We start from the raw sequence: 19,354 nt of genomic DNA, 5'->3' as shown, positions 1-19,354 counted from the left end.
AATGTCTTAAAATGCTCTAACTAGGTGTCTTGATAAGGGGGATTTATCTCCTGTTCCAGACACTTTGAAGATATTGATCCCAACTAGACACTGATAATTGGCTTCTGATGAGCCTTCCCCTCCCCCACACAATCCCCGCCTGCCCTGGCTTGCAGACAGCAGCCTTCTTGCTACCAGTTCATACAGGCAAGGAGACTGGAAGAATTCCTGGTGTTTCTTATCCTCCTTATGAAACACCAGTTACATCATAAGGGCCCCAGCCTTGAGATCTCATCTGAATGTAATCTTCTTCCAAAGGCCCAATTTCCAAATACTCTCATCTAGGGTCCAGGCTGGGACTTGGGGTGGACCCAGTGTTCTGCCCACACTATAAACCCTAGATGCCTCTCCTTTTCATTGTAGCCTCATCGTACACATGCTACTTTTCATAAAATAATCAAATACAAACTGAAAAGAAGAAAAAGAATCTAGCAGAAGGGTGGTGTGGCACAGGAGGAGAATTCCTCCTTTAGAGGCTGACGTAGGAAGCTGCTCCAAGGTCAGGCTAGGCTGCAGAGCAAGACCATGTCTCAAGAAATAGAAGCACACGGGGAACAATCCCAGCTCCAACATTCTTACAATGATATAAACTCCATCTCGAAAAGACTGAGTGTGAGCAGAGACAGACACATGGTCCACAGGATACTGAGCTTGCAATCTTCCCATACAACCATTACCAGCATATCCCACTGGTTCTATCACCGGAGCTCCTGGTCCTGTGAAAGGCCTGCCTTTCACAGCCTCATTGTCCTGATAAGCCCAGAGCTGCCACAGGCAGTGACCTCCAGCCTCCCAAGATCAGCACGGACAGTTCCTGTCACTCCCGTCACAGACTAACACTCTAGGATTAAACATTTGACAGATATGTCTGTTTCTTGGTTAGAATATGTCAATATAGACTCAAACGAGGTACATGTTCAGCCCCATCAAAAACACAGGTGTCGCCTGGCAGTGGTGGTGCACGCCTTTAATCCCAGCACTTGGGAGGCAGAGGCAGGTGGATTTCTGAGTTCGAGGCCAGCCTGATCTACAGAGTTCTAGGACTGGCAGGACTACACAGAGAAACCCTGTCTCGAAACTCCCCCTGCCACTCCCCCTCCCCCCCAAAAAAATCCCCACAGGTGTCATCCGCTCCTATGCTAACAGTCGCCATACCTGGGAGACAGTCCACAAGCCCGAATCAAAATGCCTTCTTAACTGCCAATACAGATGAAGCAAATGAGCTGTAACTGATGTCATCAAGTTGTCAGAAAGCTTCCCATTGGGTAACTTCTTAGATTCAAGAATGGGTTGGCAGAGATGTTACAAAACACTCCCCAACCATGCGTGAGCAAGGCATGAATATCCACAGTAGCCAAAGCTTTTGTCCCTTAAGATGATGCTCAGATCTTGACCCTTAAATAACACATAATGAAATATAGAGATATTGGGTAGTCTGAGGTACACAGTAACTTTTATAGAGGCTTGCCCCAAATAGGACACTAAGTTAAGGACGCTGACTACTTGAAAGGCCCCCAATTTTGCTGGGCAACAAATGTTTATACATCTGAAATTTGTCTTTTGTAAGATCTAGTAGCCAGACCTGCTGGAAGGACAGTGGTCCATCATCAACCCCCAACAGCTGGTAACTGTGTAAAAGAAACCAATAGTTGGAAGTGGCCAAACTGTGCAGATAAATGAATACACATGTATAAAATGCTGACGTGAAATTCCACCACACACTGCACAGGATAAAATCTGCATTGTATCAATGGCCAGATGTGGGGTACAGTACAGAAAGTACTAACTCAGCTGGTATTCAAATGAGACATATGGAGATGCTGCATTGTAGAGTTAAGTGGGGGTCCCCTGTCCACTCTGCCACAGGGCTCAGGCTGCTAAGGGAAGCAGAACACGCAGGAGGTTTGACTGCACTTACTCTATGCAGGCATCAGGCTATGGGAAGCCTCGGGACATCACTCTGGGAGTGGGGGAGCACAGTTTGAGGTCCTGGGGACCACTGGAGCTGGCTCAGGGGTCCCCGGGACTGCCAAGAGGTTGGGGCCATCTGGTTCTCAGGCTCTTGGGCACCCAGGAGCCACTGGGAGCCTGAGAACGGAGGGGGAGGGGGGAACTCCAACTGTGTCCTGCAGGGATGAGTCCTTCTAATAGCAGGCTGCTGCCTTGGCTTGGTGGTCACAACTGGGAGAGCTAAGAGGGCCTCTGTGGGAGATTAGAAGGCTGCTCTGTAGGCAACAAATCAGATGAAAAGAGGCAGTTGTGGTTTTAAGGCTTTTATTGTCATGTCAGAAAGTGTAAAAACAGGGTGGGCCTACCTTTTGCAGGGAGGAGTGTCTGGGAAGGAAAGCTTAATTGGCTAAGTCCTCCAGGCCTTTAGGTACCTCATTAAAATGGAGATCTGTCTTGATGCTATGTGACCTGTGGTCAAGTCCTCTACCTGTGGAGGAGCTTGGGGCATTGCCCTCACGTGAGTGAGGGTCACAAATCTAAGGAGGGCTGAGGCCTTGGAGCCTAGTGTCTGGGAACCAGGCAAAACACCTGCTGTCCCTCAGGTCACGGGGTTTCCAACCTTAGCTCAACCAGAAAACAGGCTGCCTTTCAGGGTCCTACACTGCATCAGCATCACCAGTGAAAGGCGAGTAGGAGCTCCATCATACACCAAGGTGCTCAGGACATCTGGGAGACTTTTATGTACTGGGTGATTCAGACTGACTATATGTAGGAGTAGAGGCAGAAGAATGTCATCTCAATATTCACCAAGCTGCTTTTCATACTTCTTGTCTTGCACCACTGAAAGATAAATGGAGCTTGGTGTGTTGCCACATATCCAGTCACAGCAGTGCAGCGGCTGAGAAAGGAAGATTACTAACTGGAGGCCAAGTGTGCTACACAATAAGATCTTGCTTCCAAAATAGATACATTTAAACAGAAAGCAAGACCTCCATACCCATACAACTTGGGTACAGACATTTCTTTTTGAATTTTGACTACATACAGTTCCTACATTTCCCAGACCTAATGAAAGAACAAAAGCTATATCCTAACTGCAAGATCTCTCTTCCTGCACGAGCCAAGAGCTCCTGCCTATCTTCCCACCATCGAGTCACGCATGTGTAAGTTAAGGACCTGCTGGGGGACACTCATGGCAAGGGAACTTATAATTACATAAACACTGCTTTAGGACCCAACAGGTTTGAAAATCATTTCCTTGGCACTGGACTTGGACAAGACCAGTCTTTGTGAAAAGGCGCCCTCAAGAGTGAGGTGCATAACACATTACACAATAACCTTAAGGAATTATTTGCAATCAGGTTAGGTGGTGAGAAACTCCCCCATCAGAGTTCCAGTTAAGTTACAGGGTCATCCATTCTCTCGGCACCCAAGAAATCTGCTCATGAGCAGACACGCGTTCCAAGACTATACTCAATTTAGTGTTTCATCAAGAAAAGTTTTGCAAGAATGTCTTTTCTCTAATTATCTGTATTTTATAATGATATTTCTCTATACCTGTATCCTTTTGACCCATTACAGAAAGTGCCACTGATCCTCAACACAGATTATAGTAAAAGAAACACGTATCTACTGTGGACAGGATGTCTGACATATTGTTATGAGTTTTTAAAAGGCCCATTTAAGGCAACAGGGTTAGATGGTTCTATGTAGGCGCGAGAATCCCCTTAAATATATATATTTTTTGGATGTTTATACACATAGTTTATACACATAGTTATCTGGAAGGGAATAGTGTTGACAGTAATTGCTTCTAGACACACACTAAGCCACAGTTTGTTCTTCAGAGTATCCAGGGTTACGGTGAAAACAAATCATTTTTGGTTACTCCAGCAGCTTCTCATCACACTATAAAACAAACTGGAACGCCCTGTCTCGTTGGGAGGGAAGGTCCCAAGGATCTGATTGCTGCCACACTTGCAGTCACTGTTCCCACCTTGCAGGCTCAATGGCTTGATGCTCCACCAGTCTCCTCCTTCCTCCAGTAGACACAAGCACACCCTTTCACCTGGCCTACCTAGAGTCAATAAAGCCTCCTCTGAGGAGCCATCTGGGTACCTGGTGGAACCACCTACACTCTTGAGCATCTGTGTTTTACTAACCACTCACTGTTGGGTCCGAAGGAAGCTTCAATTCCCCAGACTTCAAGAGGCAGTTCGTATATCCGGAAATGAGCCCCACCTGCACTACAAGAGGATTTCTGGGGGTTGGATAAAAGCCAGCATTCCTTAGGAACTTGTGACACTGGTTTCATCTGCCAAAAGGAGTCTTTTCCCTTACCTCTGGCAGAAGGGACTTATGGCTCCCCTGACATGAACCTGTGGCTGCATATCAAAGCCCTGCTGGCACCAGGCTCCCTAAGGGTCATCTGATTAATTTCTGTCTGTCTGTCTGTCTGTCTGTCTGTCTCTCTATCTGATTAATTTCTCTGTCTCCCTCCCTCCCTCCCTCCCTCCCTCCCTCCCTCCCTCCCTCCCTCCCTCCCTCCCTCTCTCTCTCTCTCTCTGCCCTGGACTCCTCCAGACGCCTTTGGCTATTCTTTCTATGGATCCGCCATCTGCACTCCCTGAAATATACTCACTAGCTGATACATGTCCTATCTGGCTTTATCATCTGTTTTCTTCAAGGAATTTAGAACCTGTTGGGGTAGGGGTGCATACTGTTTCCTTCTTGGCTCTCTTCTTACATACTAGAAGCAAACTAGAAGTGTAACAGGTCTACCACTAACCTTTAATAGTAACTCAAGAATTAACACAGGCAGAAAGTGAGAAATTGAGATGGGAAAGTTTATTCTTTTTAATAAAGAAAACTTCTTGTTTATTGTTCATAAAATTATAATGTGAAGTTAATGACTATACCCCACTGTTTCAGTCTCAGCTACTGACCTTGGTAGATTTCTTCAGAAACCTCATTGCAAACTATCTTAGAGTCAGCAAGTCCAAGTGGGGTGAAAGCAGCGCTGAACAGCCTTTCATTTCAATGAGAGGGGTTGGGAGGGTCTGTCTAGCTGATGCTCAGAGCAGCCTTCCTGGCTCCAGTTGGGGCAAGTATGGAATTTCCACTTCAGCCCAAGGATTTATGGTTGTATCTAGGGTGGATCCCCAAGAGTTGATTGGCCTAAATCCAGGCTGATGGATAGTGGACAATATAAAATATCCATGAGATAATATAAAGTATATGAAAGTATAAAAGTATACTTTTATAAAGTATAAAAAAAAATGCTTAGGTTAGAGAGGTGTTTCCATGCCTTAGGAGCCCATGTTGTGTTGTGGTAGTGACACGATAATTTACAGAGCATTTCAGTAAGAGTCAAACTGAGTCACATCTATCCCTGCCTATGTACCAAGCCAGCCCACTTCACAATCAGCAAATCTCCCAGTGTCCTCTGAGTACTGTAGTGGCACCCAATGCCCATGTCCTCTGTGCTGTTTCTGAAGCCTAATGTTCAGGACTGTAGACAGGAAGGTTGAGTCCTGGATTAAGAAATACACATTTGCTGGGTGGTGGTGGCGCACGCCTTTAATCCCAACACTTGGGAGCCAGAGGCAGGCGGATTTCTGAGTTCAAGGCCAGCCTGGTCTACAGAGTGAGTTCCAGGACAGCCAGGGCTACGCAGAGAAACCCTGTCTAAGAAAAACAAAACAAAACAAAACAAAACAAAAAGAAGCAAACAAAAAAAAAAAAAGAAAAGAAAAAAGAAATACACATTCGTCTAATGACTGCACAACTGCAATGCCAGGCTGTTTGGAACCAGTTATGTCCCACTTAAATTATATTTACATATCATATAATATTCAAATGCGTTATAAAAAAGATAAAAACTCAGAACACAAGATAATTTTAAACTGTCAAAGCATTATACTTTTTCATATTTACTAGAGCCTATGTAATTTTATATAGTTTGAAAACACATATTAATCTCCACATAAAAATACTATTATAAATATAAATTATTCAAAAGCCACTCTATAAGCTTAAAAATCTAAAAATCATTTAATTGATGTACTGAGACAATTTAGGTGAGTTTATCCTCAAAGAGCTAGACCTGTGATTATTTCAGCCCAGCTCAGCTGTCCCAGCAACAGTGGCTGAAACCACCTTAAATGCAAAAACAATGAAGAGTAAGTTTGGTCATATTCAATATTAGCCAAACTTAAATAATGGTCAAAGGCTAAGAATTCAACTTTGATTGCAAAATTTGTTGATATTTTTGCTACCTTTGCCTAAATTCCTATAATCATATAGCTTATTATTATGTTGTTCAACAAATAAATCACCTTAATAATTACAAATAAATTACAAATAGGAATAAACAAAGCTATTTGAATAGGTTTGATGCACAGTAAGCAGGAAGCCATACCAAATTCTTACTTGAGGGCTGGAGAGAGATCCATAACTAAATTTTTAATTGAGCAAAATGTCTTAAAGATGTTTGCTCTTATTTGACATTGCCCAAAGTAAACAGTGATGACAGATTTCAAAACGTTTTCAGTTTGTGTTAGGAAAATCATGTCCGATGCTCTCTAGAGTTCTATGGTACAAATGTGCCAAAGGGTAGCCCCGTTCCCTACATCGACCAGGGCAAGCCTACTGACTTGGCACAAAATTAAGTCTATGCCCAACTGAACCTGGGTAGATAAAAGCCAGTATTCCTCATGAACTTGTGAAATCAGTTCCCACAGGCCAAAAGGAGTCATTTTCCATATGTGCAGTAGAAGGGACATATGGCTCCACTGACATGTGTCTGTGGCTGCATATTAAAGCCCATGCTGTCAGGCTCCCTCATGAAGACAAGCCACCACCCCAGCATGCTGGCCCTTCGCACCTCAGATCCCGGCTCTCTTCAGAGCCTCAGCCCTCAGTACTTCTCCTAGTCTCAGCTTCTCTTTCCTTCTCTACCTCTTGCTCCCTTACAGCTCTTTCTTTGCCTCTTGCTCATCTCGTCTCTGGCAGACAGCCCTGGCCATAGCCAGTCTGTTTCTCTTTCTCTCTTGTTGGACTCTTCCAGATGCTTCTGGATACTTTCTTATTTACAAGAAAAGCCTTCCTAATCATGGAGTGGTCATTTGGAGGTTTCTTTACTGCACCCCTCACATATAAACCCTTGCTAAATGAACCCAAATTTAAAAAAAAAAAAAAAAAAAAAAAGAATACATTTCTCTATCAGTTATGTCTCTGGTACAGTTAGCTAACTGAGACAGACATATAGGAAAGGTAGCGGTCAACCACTTAAAGTAAGCACTACTGTTTCTTCTAATCCACAAGGACAAAGCCTGGGGAGGTATATTCATAGCAACAGATCTGACCAGAAAGCTCAGGGCCTGCTACCTATCCCTCAAGAACATCACTGGAAATATCAAATGCATGTTCCTTAAAATAAAGGGGAGGGAGAAAGACTTAAATTATAAAGACAGATTTAAAATATGAACACAGCATTACATACTGGCAGAACAAAAAATACTTAGGAAATGAGGTTCACATACTTTCACTATATCCTGTGGCTATGTTCTCCTTTTCTTCTACAGATTTTTCTACATTACAATCCTCTCCCAAACTGAGATTATAGCTGTGTGCTTCATCTTCAGGAGAGGCTGATGCAGGAGGAGTGGTACCTTCTTTGGGGGAGGCTTTTTCATCACCCAGGTCTCTGGTTTCTGTACTACTTCCTTTCAAGGGTGTGATGAAGCAAGCAGGACTACACAGGATTTCAGGGTGGCAGCTTCCTTCTGGGTCTGTGTCTTCCCTCAGCTGAGGGCCAGGCTGCCTGCAATGCCCTGGGCTGTCATTAGCAGAGTTCTTCACCAAAGGCAAGCTAGTAGAAGCTGTATTCACTTTCTTTTTGTCAGGTTTCTCAAGACTAGAAGTACTTTTTGAAATTAAGTCACTAATGCTGTTGGATCTGTGTTTTTTACCAATGCAGGTAAAATCACACGTTTCTAGCATGTTTTTCCGATCCCATTTTGAGAGACCCCTGCAGTGGAACAGAGAAGGGCTTGCTAGTGGCTGAGCCTCGGGAGGAAGTCTTTCTGAATTCCTCTCCTTGAGATTATCAGGGGAAAAATAGTCCTCATACGAAGAAGCCTCAACATCAGGAGTCCCCGAGATGAGTCCAGTTGTGGACTGCAGGCTATGGTTGGACTTGAATAACTCTAGTGCCAGAGCAGGCTTTCTCTTGTACCTCTTCTTCAGTTTTCCTTTTGGAGGTGAACCCAAGTCCGCTGCCCTTTTTCTCTTTGCTGAAGAACTCTTGGGCCCCAAATGTACTACATGTTCTTCTATGATAGACTCCGTAGGAGACAGACAGTCCTTCTCATCAGGCATCCCCTGAGATATGCCTGCAGCTTGCTTTCTCTCCGAATCAGCTACCACACCTGTAGCATCTCTCTGCAAGTTGATACTCTCCTTTGAAGGACTGTCTGGAGCTTTCTGAGGAGTTGGCTGCCTGAGGTGGTTGGGTGATGCTGAACCATAAAAACTGCTTGCCTTCAGCACAGGCGAGGAAGGGTATGTCATCCTGGCCATCTCATTGGCTGATCTTCCCAGTTTCCTTTCTTGATCTCCAAAGAGACCATCAAAAGATGAGTGAGAACCACTGGCAAAGGATTCATCTGGAGAGATCAAGAAAGAATCATTTTTAAAATGTGCAAATGACCGTTAAGTACCTTGTTTTCTTTTAAGGACAGGGTCTCACTGTGTAACCCTAGCAGGCCTGGATCTCAAGCGATCTGCCTGGCCCTGCCTCCCGAGTGCTGGCTTGGTTTAAGGGTATATGCTGCCATGCGTGGCTAGGCTTTGGGCTTCTAGAAACCATTTCCCCTGATAAATAGAACTCAGCTCCTCCTACCTGTCCCCTGTTCTTCTGGAAAGTTTTCATGTTTTATTTATACTTCAAACGAACCATGTGGGGCTCTCAATATTCTGACCTCTCATGAAGCCCGCACTTTTCTTAGAAGTAACACTATGCTGTCCACCACCTCAAGTCTCCAGGTTTCACTGGGACACCAGTCCCAGCTTTCTGACACATTTTGCTGTGGGCAAACACAACTCATCCTTCAGAACCACCTGAGTGTCACTGTCACCTGTGAATCTCCTGATCTTGTCAGGTCACAGTGTTAGCCCCTCCCAGGACACAGCAATATTCGTCACAGCATAGGGTTTCTGTCCTCTCATTATGCTGAGGTACTGGAGGGCAGTCAGCATTTTCTGCTCATTTGGAGCTTGTGGTCATCACTCAGACTTGGTTCTCTACTGGCACAGAGCTGCCCAGTTGAGGGCTTTGTTTTTAGAGAAAGGACACAATCTGGAGGGAATGCTGGGATTCTAACTGCCTCTTAAGACAACAGGAGCTCAGCTTTAAGAGAAAAGCACCAGAGATACCCTGTCCTTGAAGCTGTGCTCTGGGAAGGGAGGGGTAGCAGCCGTCCTGACAGTGGGCCTATGCAGACATGCTTCAAAGGCAGCAGCTAGTGATACTGACATTCACTTTAGCAATTGAAGGCTTTAATCACTGTTCAATGAGCCACAACACACTGTGGCACATCATTAGGAGCATAAGCTCTGAGACTACTTACGTCAGGAGCCTGGTGTGTCACTCACAACCGCAGCATCGTGCGTAACCCACTTGGCCGCCCTGTGTCCTTCTGTGAAATGGAAGTGGGGGTGAGCCTACCTCATGGAGATGTGGGGTGTGTGTGATACAGTGAGACAGAATAGTTCAGGGAAAAGGAAGCCAGCATTGTTATTACCATTCGCTTCCAACCCATGGGAGACAAATCTGATCAAAGAGAAGATGAATGGGTAAACAATCCCAGACCTGGCAGGACAGACTGCCAGAATACACCACATGGACAGGAAGAACACCTAGCTCAATCTGCTCGTCTGGCATTTGAAGCCCTTTTGAACACAGATGTTTAAGGGTCCCAGAGACTTCATTTAGGCTCTCCCATGGACTTACATGAGAACTCAGCACCTGAAAGCTGAAATCTTGAAAAAAGGTCAAGGGCTCCCATACTGCTTGACACAGACTCTTCAATAATATACTTCATGGGTTAATTTAAATATGAAATAATTCCTCTTTACTGCTAACTGTTCTCAGATATACGTTACACTGCATTTAAATCATATATAGTCGCAAGGATTTCCACAACAAAACAAACAATCAAACAACTCTGCAGGGAGGAACTAATGGATTTCAAGCAGGAGGTCCATAATACTGTAATACCAAATCTCAAGGAGAAACCTGAGTTAGTTTTACTTAGCTACTTGCGTGTTTAGAACTAACCACATGAAATCTGGGCATGGCGGTGCATTTCTGTAATCTCAGCACCCGAGGAGACAAGAACATGGCTCTAGTTGGAGGCTACCTGTGTCTCTATGGACGTGCCATGCTAGCCAGAGGTTCACAGTAAAAGTTTATCTCGAAAAGTACAGTGTGAGAGGACGGACACACACACACACACACACACACACACACACACACACACACACACACACACACTTACTTTTCAAATCATAAGTTTGTCACAAAAACAAAATACATATTACAATTTTACCTGAAGTCAAAGGTTGGTGAGAAATGTTTGAGGATGTTTCCAACAGACTGACACACGGACTCTGCTGAGACTGCTCCAGCATCTGGGAAGCTGAGAATACAATGGCATGTCATTGACACTGGACAGCAGAACTGCCTACAGACAACAGCATGTCTACCCATTCTGCTCCTGATCCCATATCTACAGGAAATTACTCTTACCTTTATTCTAAGCTTAACACAATTTGAGTATAAAAATTGCATCAAGTGTACTGTAGATGTAAGACCAACAACATGAACCCCTATCAATCAGCATGAACACACAATCACATGAGATGGGACATCCAAAATCCAACTTGTATGAAGTTTAAACCAAATTAAGGGAATGTTTTCAGTTTCTTTGAGAACCGAAGTTCCTAATATTTTCCTCCAAGTAAGCAGAAGTCCAGTGCTGACAAAGACATGGGGCAATGTCTGTCACAGTGGGAAGGATATTACTGGTTTAGAAAGTATACGCAATAACGAGTTGTCCCCCAAAGTCAACAGTGTTGCAGTTAAGAAACCTTCGGTTTCATAGGAAATATCTAGAACATCAACGATTTAATAAATGAGGTTCTAGGTGCTATCTTCAAAGGCTGTCCATACAAAAGACAAAAAACAAACATATCCAAGGATTTTTAAAATTTATTTTTAATTATGTGTATATATGTGTTTCTGTGTATGGGTATGGATATGGGACAGGAGTGTAGAAGAGGTACTGGGATCCCTTCTAGCTGCAGTCACAAGATGTGTTGAGCCACCCAACATTCTTCTGGGAACTGTTCCTGGGTCCTCTGGAAGTACAGTACTTAAGCAGCCTTTAAAAGTCATTCTTAAAGGAGATTCAGAGAATGTTTCCCTACGGAAACTTGATAAAATGACTATAAAATAAGGACATATATACAAAGAAGGTGTGGGGAGAAAGCAGCCCTCAGATGCTGAGGTTACTCATTTTGCTTTGAGGATGAGAACTGAATCAGGGCTTTGTGTGCACTAGGCAAGAACTCAACTACAGAGCCTTAGCCCTATTACATTCACTTTCGAAGTAGTTTTGTTTGGGGGGGGGGGGGCTTTTGTTTTGATATTCAGGGACAGGCTCATTTTAATACATAAATTCAGGCTATCCTTACAAGGTGCTCCTGAATTCCTGCTCCTCCTGCCTCTACCTTTTGAATATTAAGATTTGGATTGTAGGCGTGCACCACCACAGCTGGCTTTAGTGTCGTGTTTAAAATCTTGGACTCAGTTTACATACATGTTGAATCAACTTGGATGTGCACATGAGACAGAGCGGTGTACCTGCCTCAGCTGCCATCCTCTGCTTCCTCTGAACAAAACTCTCATGGAGTCTCAGTAAAAGCTATAGTCCATCTCAGTCTTATTTGTTACCATGGCTGATACTCACGGGCCTGAGATGCAGATGAGTCTAGCATAGTTTTTAAAGTAGCAAGTGAAGGAAAAGGCTTAATAAAAATGTATATGATGTGCCTAGCGTGGCAGGTTAATCGCAGCTTAAATTGCAGATTAAAGGCATGCAGTTAGTTGGGAGGCAGAGGCAGCTGGATCTCTGAGCCACACTGTGTACACAGCAGGCTGTAGGACAGCGAGGGCTACACAGAGAAATCATGTCTCAAAACCAACAACAAACAAAAAAGAACATCCTAATGATCTAAATTAAGTAAGAAATAAACTACAACTGCATACAGAAAGCACATCAAATCATCCCAACTGTACACACCTCAGCAGAGGAGTGTAGGTCAAAGTGGGAAGGCAAGGCTTTGTTTATTTATTCGCGACACTGCTCATCGCTGTACTAAAACGTGCTTATTACTAAGTAATTGAGCTGGAGTATAGACAGTTATGAGTCACCCAATGTGGGTGCTGGGAACTGAACTCCAGTCTCTGTAAAGGTACAAAGTGCTCTTCACTTCTGAGCCATTTTTCCAGCTCCTTACATTTTTTGAAAAAGAAAAACAAAGTTAGGATACTGGAAATGATGAAGGAGCAGCAAGAGGGGAATTAGAGACACTCATGTCTTTCACATGGGCCCCAATCTTACAAAGCACATTTCTTCTGGAAGAAAATACTAGAAAGGTCTCCACTGAAATTTAGTACTAAAATCAGGAAGCACTCAAAATATCTAGGCAAGGAGACTGGGGGTGCAGCATGATCCCTTGACCCAAATACTGTAAAAAGGAAAAACAACATCTAGGGTAGAAATCAAATAACATTTCTTCTGTAATTCTCAGCACACATCATTTTCATTTTACAATGTAACCACTTACAGGTAGGGGAAAGATTTTCCCTCTTCTCCTTCATCTCTTGCAGTCTCCTCTTCATCATATTCACCGGGGAGCTATATACCAGTGATCGAGGGGACTCAAACAGAAGGACAGGAACCTCGTCATCTGAAAACAAACTTCCATGGTCACACTTTACCAGCAGTTCCTTTAAGAGCCACCCCACCCCCACTGCACTACTGCTCCCTCAGTCTCTCTTCCCACAGACAGTATTACTCCCACCATGAACCATGGCACAGCGAGTACAGCTAGCTGTCAGCTGACCCTTGCTGAGCTCTCAGTACAGGGCATGAATTAGTCACCAAGCTCGAGCCAGCCCTACATGATGACAGGTGTCAGCATCCTCATTTACAGAGGTAGTCACTGAGACACAGGTAAGTTGATATCATGAACACCGTCATACAATTAACAAGAAGCCAGAAAGGCCAAGTGTGGGTTGGCTCCTGAAACTCATTCTCTATCCAGGTTGTAGAATGTAGTCCTACTGAACACTGCTCATCCCCCACACACCCACATCTGAATTTAGCCACAGGAAGTGAGCCCAACTGCTTTCTTACAGCATTAAAAGCAAACAAAGTCTATGATTTGCCTGTTTTAGATATGAAACAAGAAGACCTGTCTGTGTAGCTGGCACTTGCTACTCCGTTGGTTCTTCTTTCTTCCGCCCTTCTCCACCCTTTTAACCCCTAACACCAGAGAAGAGGGGGAAACGGGGCAGTGTTATCTTTAGACTATGTCTTGCTGATTAGGGACATTGAGTTCCTTGGGCGAGTTTGATCTTTTCAGTTCAGGATATCTAATTTCTTCTTTGTACTCAACTACTTAACAAATGGTGAGCAACCAGTAACCAACCACTAACTCACCCCTCCTCTAGGGGCAGCATTTATCTACCCTCTCAAAAATCCCCAGAATCCAAACGTCACACAATGACAGGAAGTATCCTGAAGCTGGCAAGATCACACCCCTGCTAGAGCAAGAGGCAAGTCACAGTCAGCTGCTGTGGACAATCTCAAACAGCTCTATATACTACACCTGGGATTAAAACAAAAACATATTCCTATAATATTTCTGTGTTTTTCAAAGGAACCAAAATGTTGAAATTGTCATTAAAGACCAGGCATTAGTTAAAAAGACAGAATTAAATAAAATTGCTTTTCCTGTAATCCTCCCCAGACAAGAATCCCATTGACTTGAACGATGAGGACTGACTGTGCTTTCCAGTGGCTCTCTGTCCGTTACTACTCAGTCTAAGAGAGCAGGTACATGTTGTGGTCTCCTTCCTCCCTTAAAGCTACTGCAGCCTCTGCACCTACCCACAGCTGTCAGGCACGTGGGACGCGGCTTACCTAGAGCTGCCTTTTGCCTTTGTAGCTCTTCAGCCATTTTCTCAAATTTCCTTTGAAGTCTTTTGTCATTTTCTGGTGTTTTAGGAATAAAATCTTTGGGCTGCATACACTTGTGCTAGACAAAAAAGTTATAAACATTAGTAAGAGTGTATTGTTTTCTTTTATTGTTTATTTTAAAAGATTTAGCTGTTGTTACATGGATAAATGTTGGCCTGCATTTACGCATATATATCACATGCATGCATTCCCAGAATCTCAAAACAGCAATGGTTTCAAATCCACACAGTGCCTTGGAATGGAATCTTAGGTCACACTGACAGAAGCAGGACAGCAGCCTCAAGCAGAGAGACTTACTACTGCAGCATGGGGGTTAGAGAGGGCTGCCGGCAAGGAGACATCTGCACAGAGCCACACTAGAGCTGGAAGGGCAGCTGGTGAAGGGACTTAAGGAGAGCACAATCCAGACAGAGGGGACAGATAATATGATGGTGTATTAAACCTCTTTCCTGAACGCCATGGTGAGCCTAGGGCAGCAGGAGAGGGAGAGAGCAGGCAGGGCCCCAAGCCCCTGAAATGATGTTCCTCAAGTCGTGTTTAAGGTTTTTAGAAGCGGTAAGCGTATGATGCAGGCAGTCACTATTTGTGCATCAGCCTAGACAAAGATTAAAGATAACACAATGGCACTGGACAAGACAGGGGGGCCATTGCACACTACTGATGGGATCACCAAAGTTAAGGTTATGTGCAGTGAGCCAACAATTCCACTTTTATGTCTGTGAGCACAAGCAGTAAATGCACATCTCACATGTAACACCTGTCATACAAACCGACTCCCTGTGATGCACATCTTGCATGTAACACCTGTCATACAAAGTGACTCCCTGTGATGCACATCTTGCATGTAACACCTGTCATACAAAGTGACTCCCTGTGATGCACATCTCGCATGTAACACCTGTCATAAAAGCTGACTCCCTGTGAGTGTTCAGGAAAGGGCACTCACAATGTGCAGCATAGAGTTAACTTGAGCACCTATCACACTATTACTTGGGGAAGAAAAGTCAGCCAGTGAACACCTCGCTCAGTAGAGCGACACTGTGTGCAGCAGGTACATGTGCTAACTTGCAGTAGCTGAAGTGTCAGAGGGAAGAAACATCAGCGATGCCTGCTGTGCCTGAGCTTACTAACAGGTTAAACAAAAATAGCTTGTACTATTGATGTGTTTTCCCAAGTCTTTAACAGTCAAGGGCTGCCCAGAATCAGATGAGGAGCTCTGGACAAGCCTTGAGAGAGCTGTGTCATCACTGCCCCAGCACCTGGCTTACTGCAGCAGACATGATGGATATAAATCATGCACTGTCTTCTACAAGTAGGTAGAAGCCTGCAGCTACTTCTTTAACTCTGTAGGAAGTATACAGTTCTCATCCACTGGATCCAATCTTGATTCGGTCATTAAATCTAACAGTAGTTCTTGTGTGAGAACACAATGCTTTGATACTTCATAGTGAACTACACTTAAGAAATACCAGGGACTGGAGAGATGGCTCCACAGTTAGGAGCACTGACTGCCCTTGAGAAGAACCTGGGTTCAATTCTCAGCACCCACTTAGCGACCTACATGCATAAAACTCTAGCTCCACATCCAATGCCCCCATCAGGCCTCATGGGCATCAGGCATGCATGTAGTGCACGGATACAAATGTAGACAAAACATACAAACACATACACTAAAAATGGAACAGAAAATAAAAGAAACAACAAAGCAACTAAAGGCTGCCTAGCCTTGGGGTACATTTTAACTTCTCCAGGTTAACTACAATCTTCCATTTCCTATAGATTACATCAAAGCATTCATAAACAAAAAACAAAAACAAAAACAAAAAACCCCAAATAAACAAAAACCAGAAATCCTCTACAGTTAACTAGAAATTTTATGTGAGAATAGCAGTGAACTCAATGGCATGCTTAAGATACTCTGAATCTATTTGTGAAAGTATAATTTCTAGGAATAAAAATAAAAGGGTCCATACATTCATAACAACCCTTCAAAGAAATCACATACTTACTTTTTTTCTAATTAGGTTTGGTAAATGTTCCTCAGTATTCACTGCGGGATACAAAGACTCATCAACTCGTGCTCCAGCCATCCTGCATCTGTAGAACCATGTCAAGGTGGCCCAGTGAGTAAACTGTCTTTGCTCTACACACACAACATAAGAACTGTATATCTATCAGACAGCAGGTTCAAAGTTAACATACTTTTATAATACATGCAAAATATAAGTCAGTATACATTAGATTTTCCAAAGTCTTCTTTACATGGTCTTCTCTATCCAATGCAAATGCAGAAGAGAGTCAGGCATATTAGTACATACCTGTAATCCAAGCACTTGGGGAATGAGAAAGGTGGACATATTTCAAGGCTCTTCCCAGTGATTGAAAGCGTGTTAGGGTGTTCATACAGCAAGTATGACACTGGGTTCAATCCCAAGCATTGCCAAAATGCAATCAGCATTCCCACACACCTGCATTCCCTACACTGGAGATGCAGGGCCATCCAGCTAGAGAGAAATGGGGCAGGCTTTTGAGACACAACCAGGGGTTAGAACATACACCCAGGCTGATGGGCTCAGGATCAATAGGCTGTGGAGACAGTTGCTGATGTGTCACACATCAGAGCAAGCCTGAAGGTGAGATTATCCATGGGCACCCTGAAAGTAATTCTCCAGGAAGGAAGCACCCTCCAAACTCCACAAGAGTTCTAGGAATTCCAAGAACATGGAAAATTTCTGCCCAGCTTAGAATTAAGTAACCACTGGCCTGTTCTAAAACTAAGTGGACATCATGGAAGCACACAGTAACAGAGGCAGCCAGAGCCCAGGTAAGAAGAGTATGCCCAGACAACAAGGCAAACAACTACATAGGTGTGGTTACACTAGTAGCTTGCACTCAGGCTAACCCAGTGGGAAGTGTCACCATCTAGCACACAGGAACAATGACATGGAAATTTCCCAACAGCACCATTTTATCCAAAGGGCTGGGAAAACACAAGGAAGGTGTGACACCTACTGGCAAAAGGGCAGAAACTCAATCCCAAAGGTTATGGTTTGGTTTGGTTTGGTTTTAAACTCTCTGGGACACTGCATACTCACAGATGTGGCTTGAAAGTTTGAACTAGAACAAGCTGCTCCTCTCTCATCAGTAGTCTGCTGCTACCTGAGACATCTCAGGGAGGGGAGTGGTACAAAACCCTTCCCTCCAGAGAAGAAATATTGACCAATATGAAGACAATTCTAACAGTATTTTCACTGTCTTTGTTTTTCAATTTCCACAAATGTCTTTTTACATTTATTTTTAGCTTATGGATACAAGTGTTTTATCTGCATGTTTTCTGTTCACCGTTTGTTTGGCTTGTTTTCATAGAGACAAGAGGGCTTGAGACAGCTGTGAGCTGCCTTGTGGGTACTGGGAATTGAGCCCAGGTCCCCTATAAGAACAGCCAGTGCTCTGAGCCGTCTCTCCACCCTGCATAAATATGTCATAACAGACTTGCTTTGATTTTGATATTGCTTGATTATAATTATTCTGTGCATAGCCCCAGTCTCTCCTCTCATTCCTACCTCATTTCTTCTCTTCTGCATGCCCTCCTCCTTTTACTCACTGACCTGCTGTAGATATAATCATCTATCCTGTGGATCCCGAAATATTTGGGCCCCACCTTATCAAATCTCACTCACTACTTCCCACTGATCTAGTTTGTCCCTGTCCTTACTTGGCCTACGCTCCTTCCACCCCTACTTTAGTGGCTCTGTATCTACAAGCATATCTCAGCTTCATTACCCCTGAACACTTACTGAAGTTACAGGAATGACTTGACTAATTACAATGTTTGTAGCGAGCCTCTCTGGCAGCTGTGGCTGCTTCTATCTATTTATAGATAGTTCACTACACTCACAATCCACTAGGAAGGAATAGCATTTCTACCTTCTTACAAACCAGTCCCACCTGAACAGTCAAGTGTTTCAAGTGAAAAAATACAAACAGTAAATCCAGGCATGATACTTCACGCTTTTAATCCCAGCACTCAAGAGGCAGAGGTAAAGTGAGTTCATAGTCAGCCTGGTCTACATAGCAAGTTTCAGGTCAGCTAGAGTTACATGATGAGACCCTGTCTCAAAGGAGGAGTGGAGAAGTTTTGGAGTTTTATAAAGAGCAAGAAGAGAAGTAAATAAAAAGAATACAATAGGAGAGAAAGAAGTCAGTGTTCTTATTTTTAGAAGATATGATCTATTAAGAGACTATGAAGACGCCATCATAAATGCCCTGATAAACATTGTTAGCAAAGTGACAGATACAAAACCAACATAAAAGCCAAATAAGTAGCTCTCCTATATACCACCACCACACTGAGAAAGATCAGCAGACAACCCCAGTTAGGGAAGACCATCACACAGAGTCCTGCTCTCCCTGAGGTCGTTTTGCTATGCTCAAAAGCTTGCCTCCTGCCCTTGTGGGCTCTATCTAAGGAAAGATGGTATGGAAGAGGGTGTCACAGACATGTCACCCAAAGAATAGGATTCAGGGGCAAGAGAGTAACCAAGGGACCACTAAAGATTCACAGTAACAGTGCAGGCACAGCAGGACTGAGCAATGCTTGGGGAATAAAGGTTTTGACATATGGGTTAAATGACAGCAAGTGTACAATTTTCTCTTGGTTCCCCCAGATTCCAATAAAATAACAGTAAAAGAAAACAAATGAGACATAAACCAACAAAAACAGGTGCCCACAGAACTGGAAAGTAAACAAACAAACAAACAAACGGAAGCCCAGGCCTAGCAGAAGTGCAGAAGCCAAGGACTCTAGGTCCTCCGCAGCCTGGGGAGTGGGGAGCACAAGACAGAGGAGCAGGGGAACAGTGTGGACATGGGTGCCTAGAAGCACCACTCTCCTAAGACCAGGGTGAAGTTCTAAGGTCCATGTGAGATGACTGGCAGCACAACAGAAAGGGAAAAGCTCCATGTGACAGGAACTATATTCATGGTAGACTCAAGATCTAACTACCTACTTCCTATCAGGATTGTACAAGCCA

At 43.8% G+C, this 19,354-nt stretch overlaps 1 protein-coding gene across 3 annotated transcripts in view; it reads right to left on the bottom strand.

Annotated features, from left to right (window-relative positions):
* The window catches only part of Mcph1 (microcephalin 1), a 202,114-nt gene that overhangs the window by 162,720 nt on the left and 20,040 nt on the right, over positions 1-19,354 (bottom strand). For 2 of the 3 annotated variants that reach the window (XM_076913876.1, XM_034520353.2), the window contains exons 4-8: positions 16,331-16,418; positions 14,265-14,379; positions 12,904-13,026; positions 10,602-10,691; positions 7,533-8,657 (exon numbers count right to left, since the gene is read on the bottom strand). In XM_076913876.1, the coding sequence (XP_076769991.1) occupies positions 7,533-8,657; positions 10,602-10,691; positions 12,904-13,026; positions 14,265-14,379; positions 16,331-16,418 (1,541 nt within the window). Of the gene's footprint in view, positions 1-7,532; positions 8,658-10,601; positions 10,692-12,903; positions 13,027-14,264; positions 14,380-16,330; positions 16,419-16,639; positions 16,837-19,354 lie in introns of those variants that run through there. The other variant, XM_076913875.1, reaches the window with a different exon arrangement.

The sequence above is a fragment of the Arvicanthis niloticus genome, chromosome 16 (assembly GCF_011762505.2).
Source record: "Arvicanthis niloticus isolate mArvNil1 chromosome 16, mArvNil1.pat.X, whole genome shotgun sequence".
NCBI classification, from domain to species: Eukaryota; Metazoa; Chordata; class Mammalia; order Rodentia; family Muridae; genus Arvicanthis; species Arvicanthis niloticus.
The sequence above is the reverse complement of the archived record's forward strand: the minus strand, read 5'-3'. Positions and strand labels throughout refer to the sequence as shown.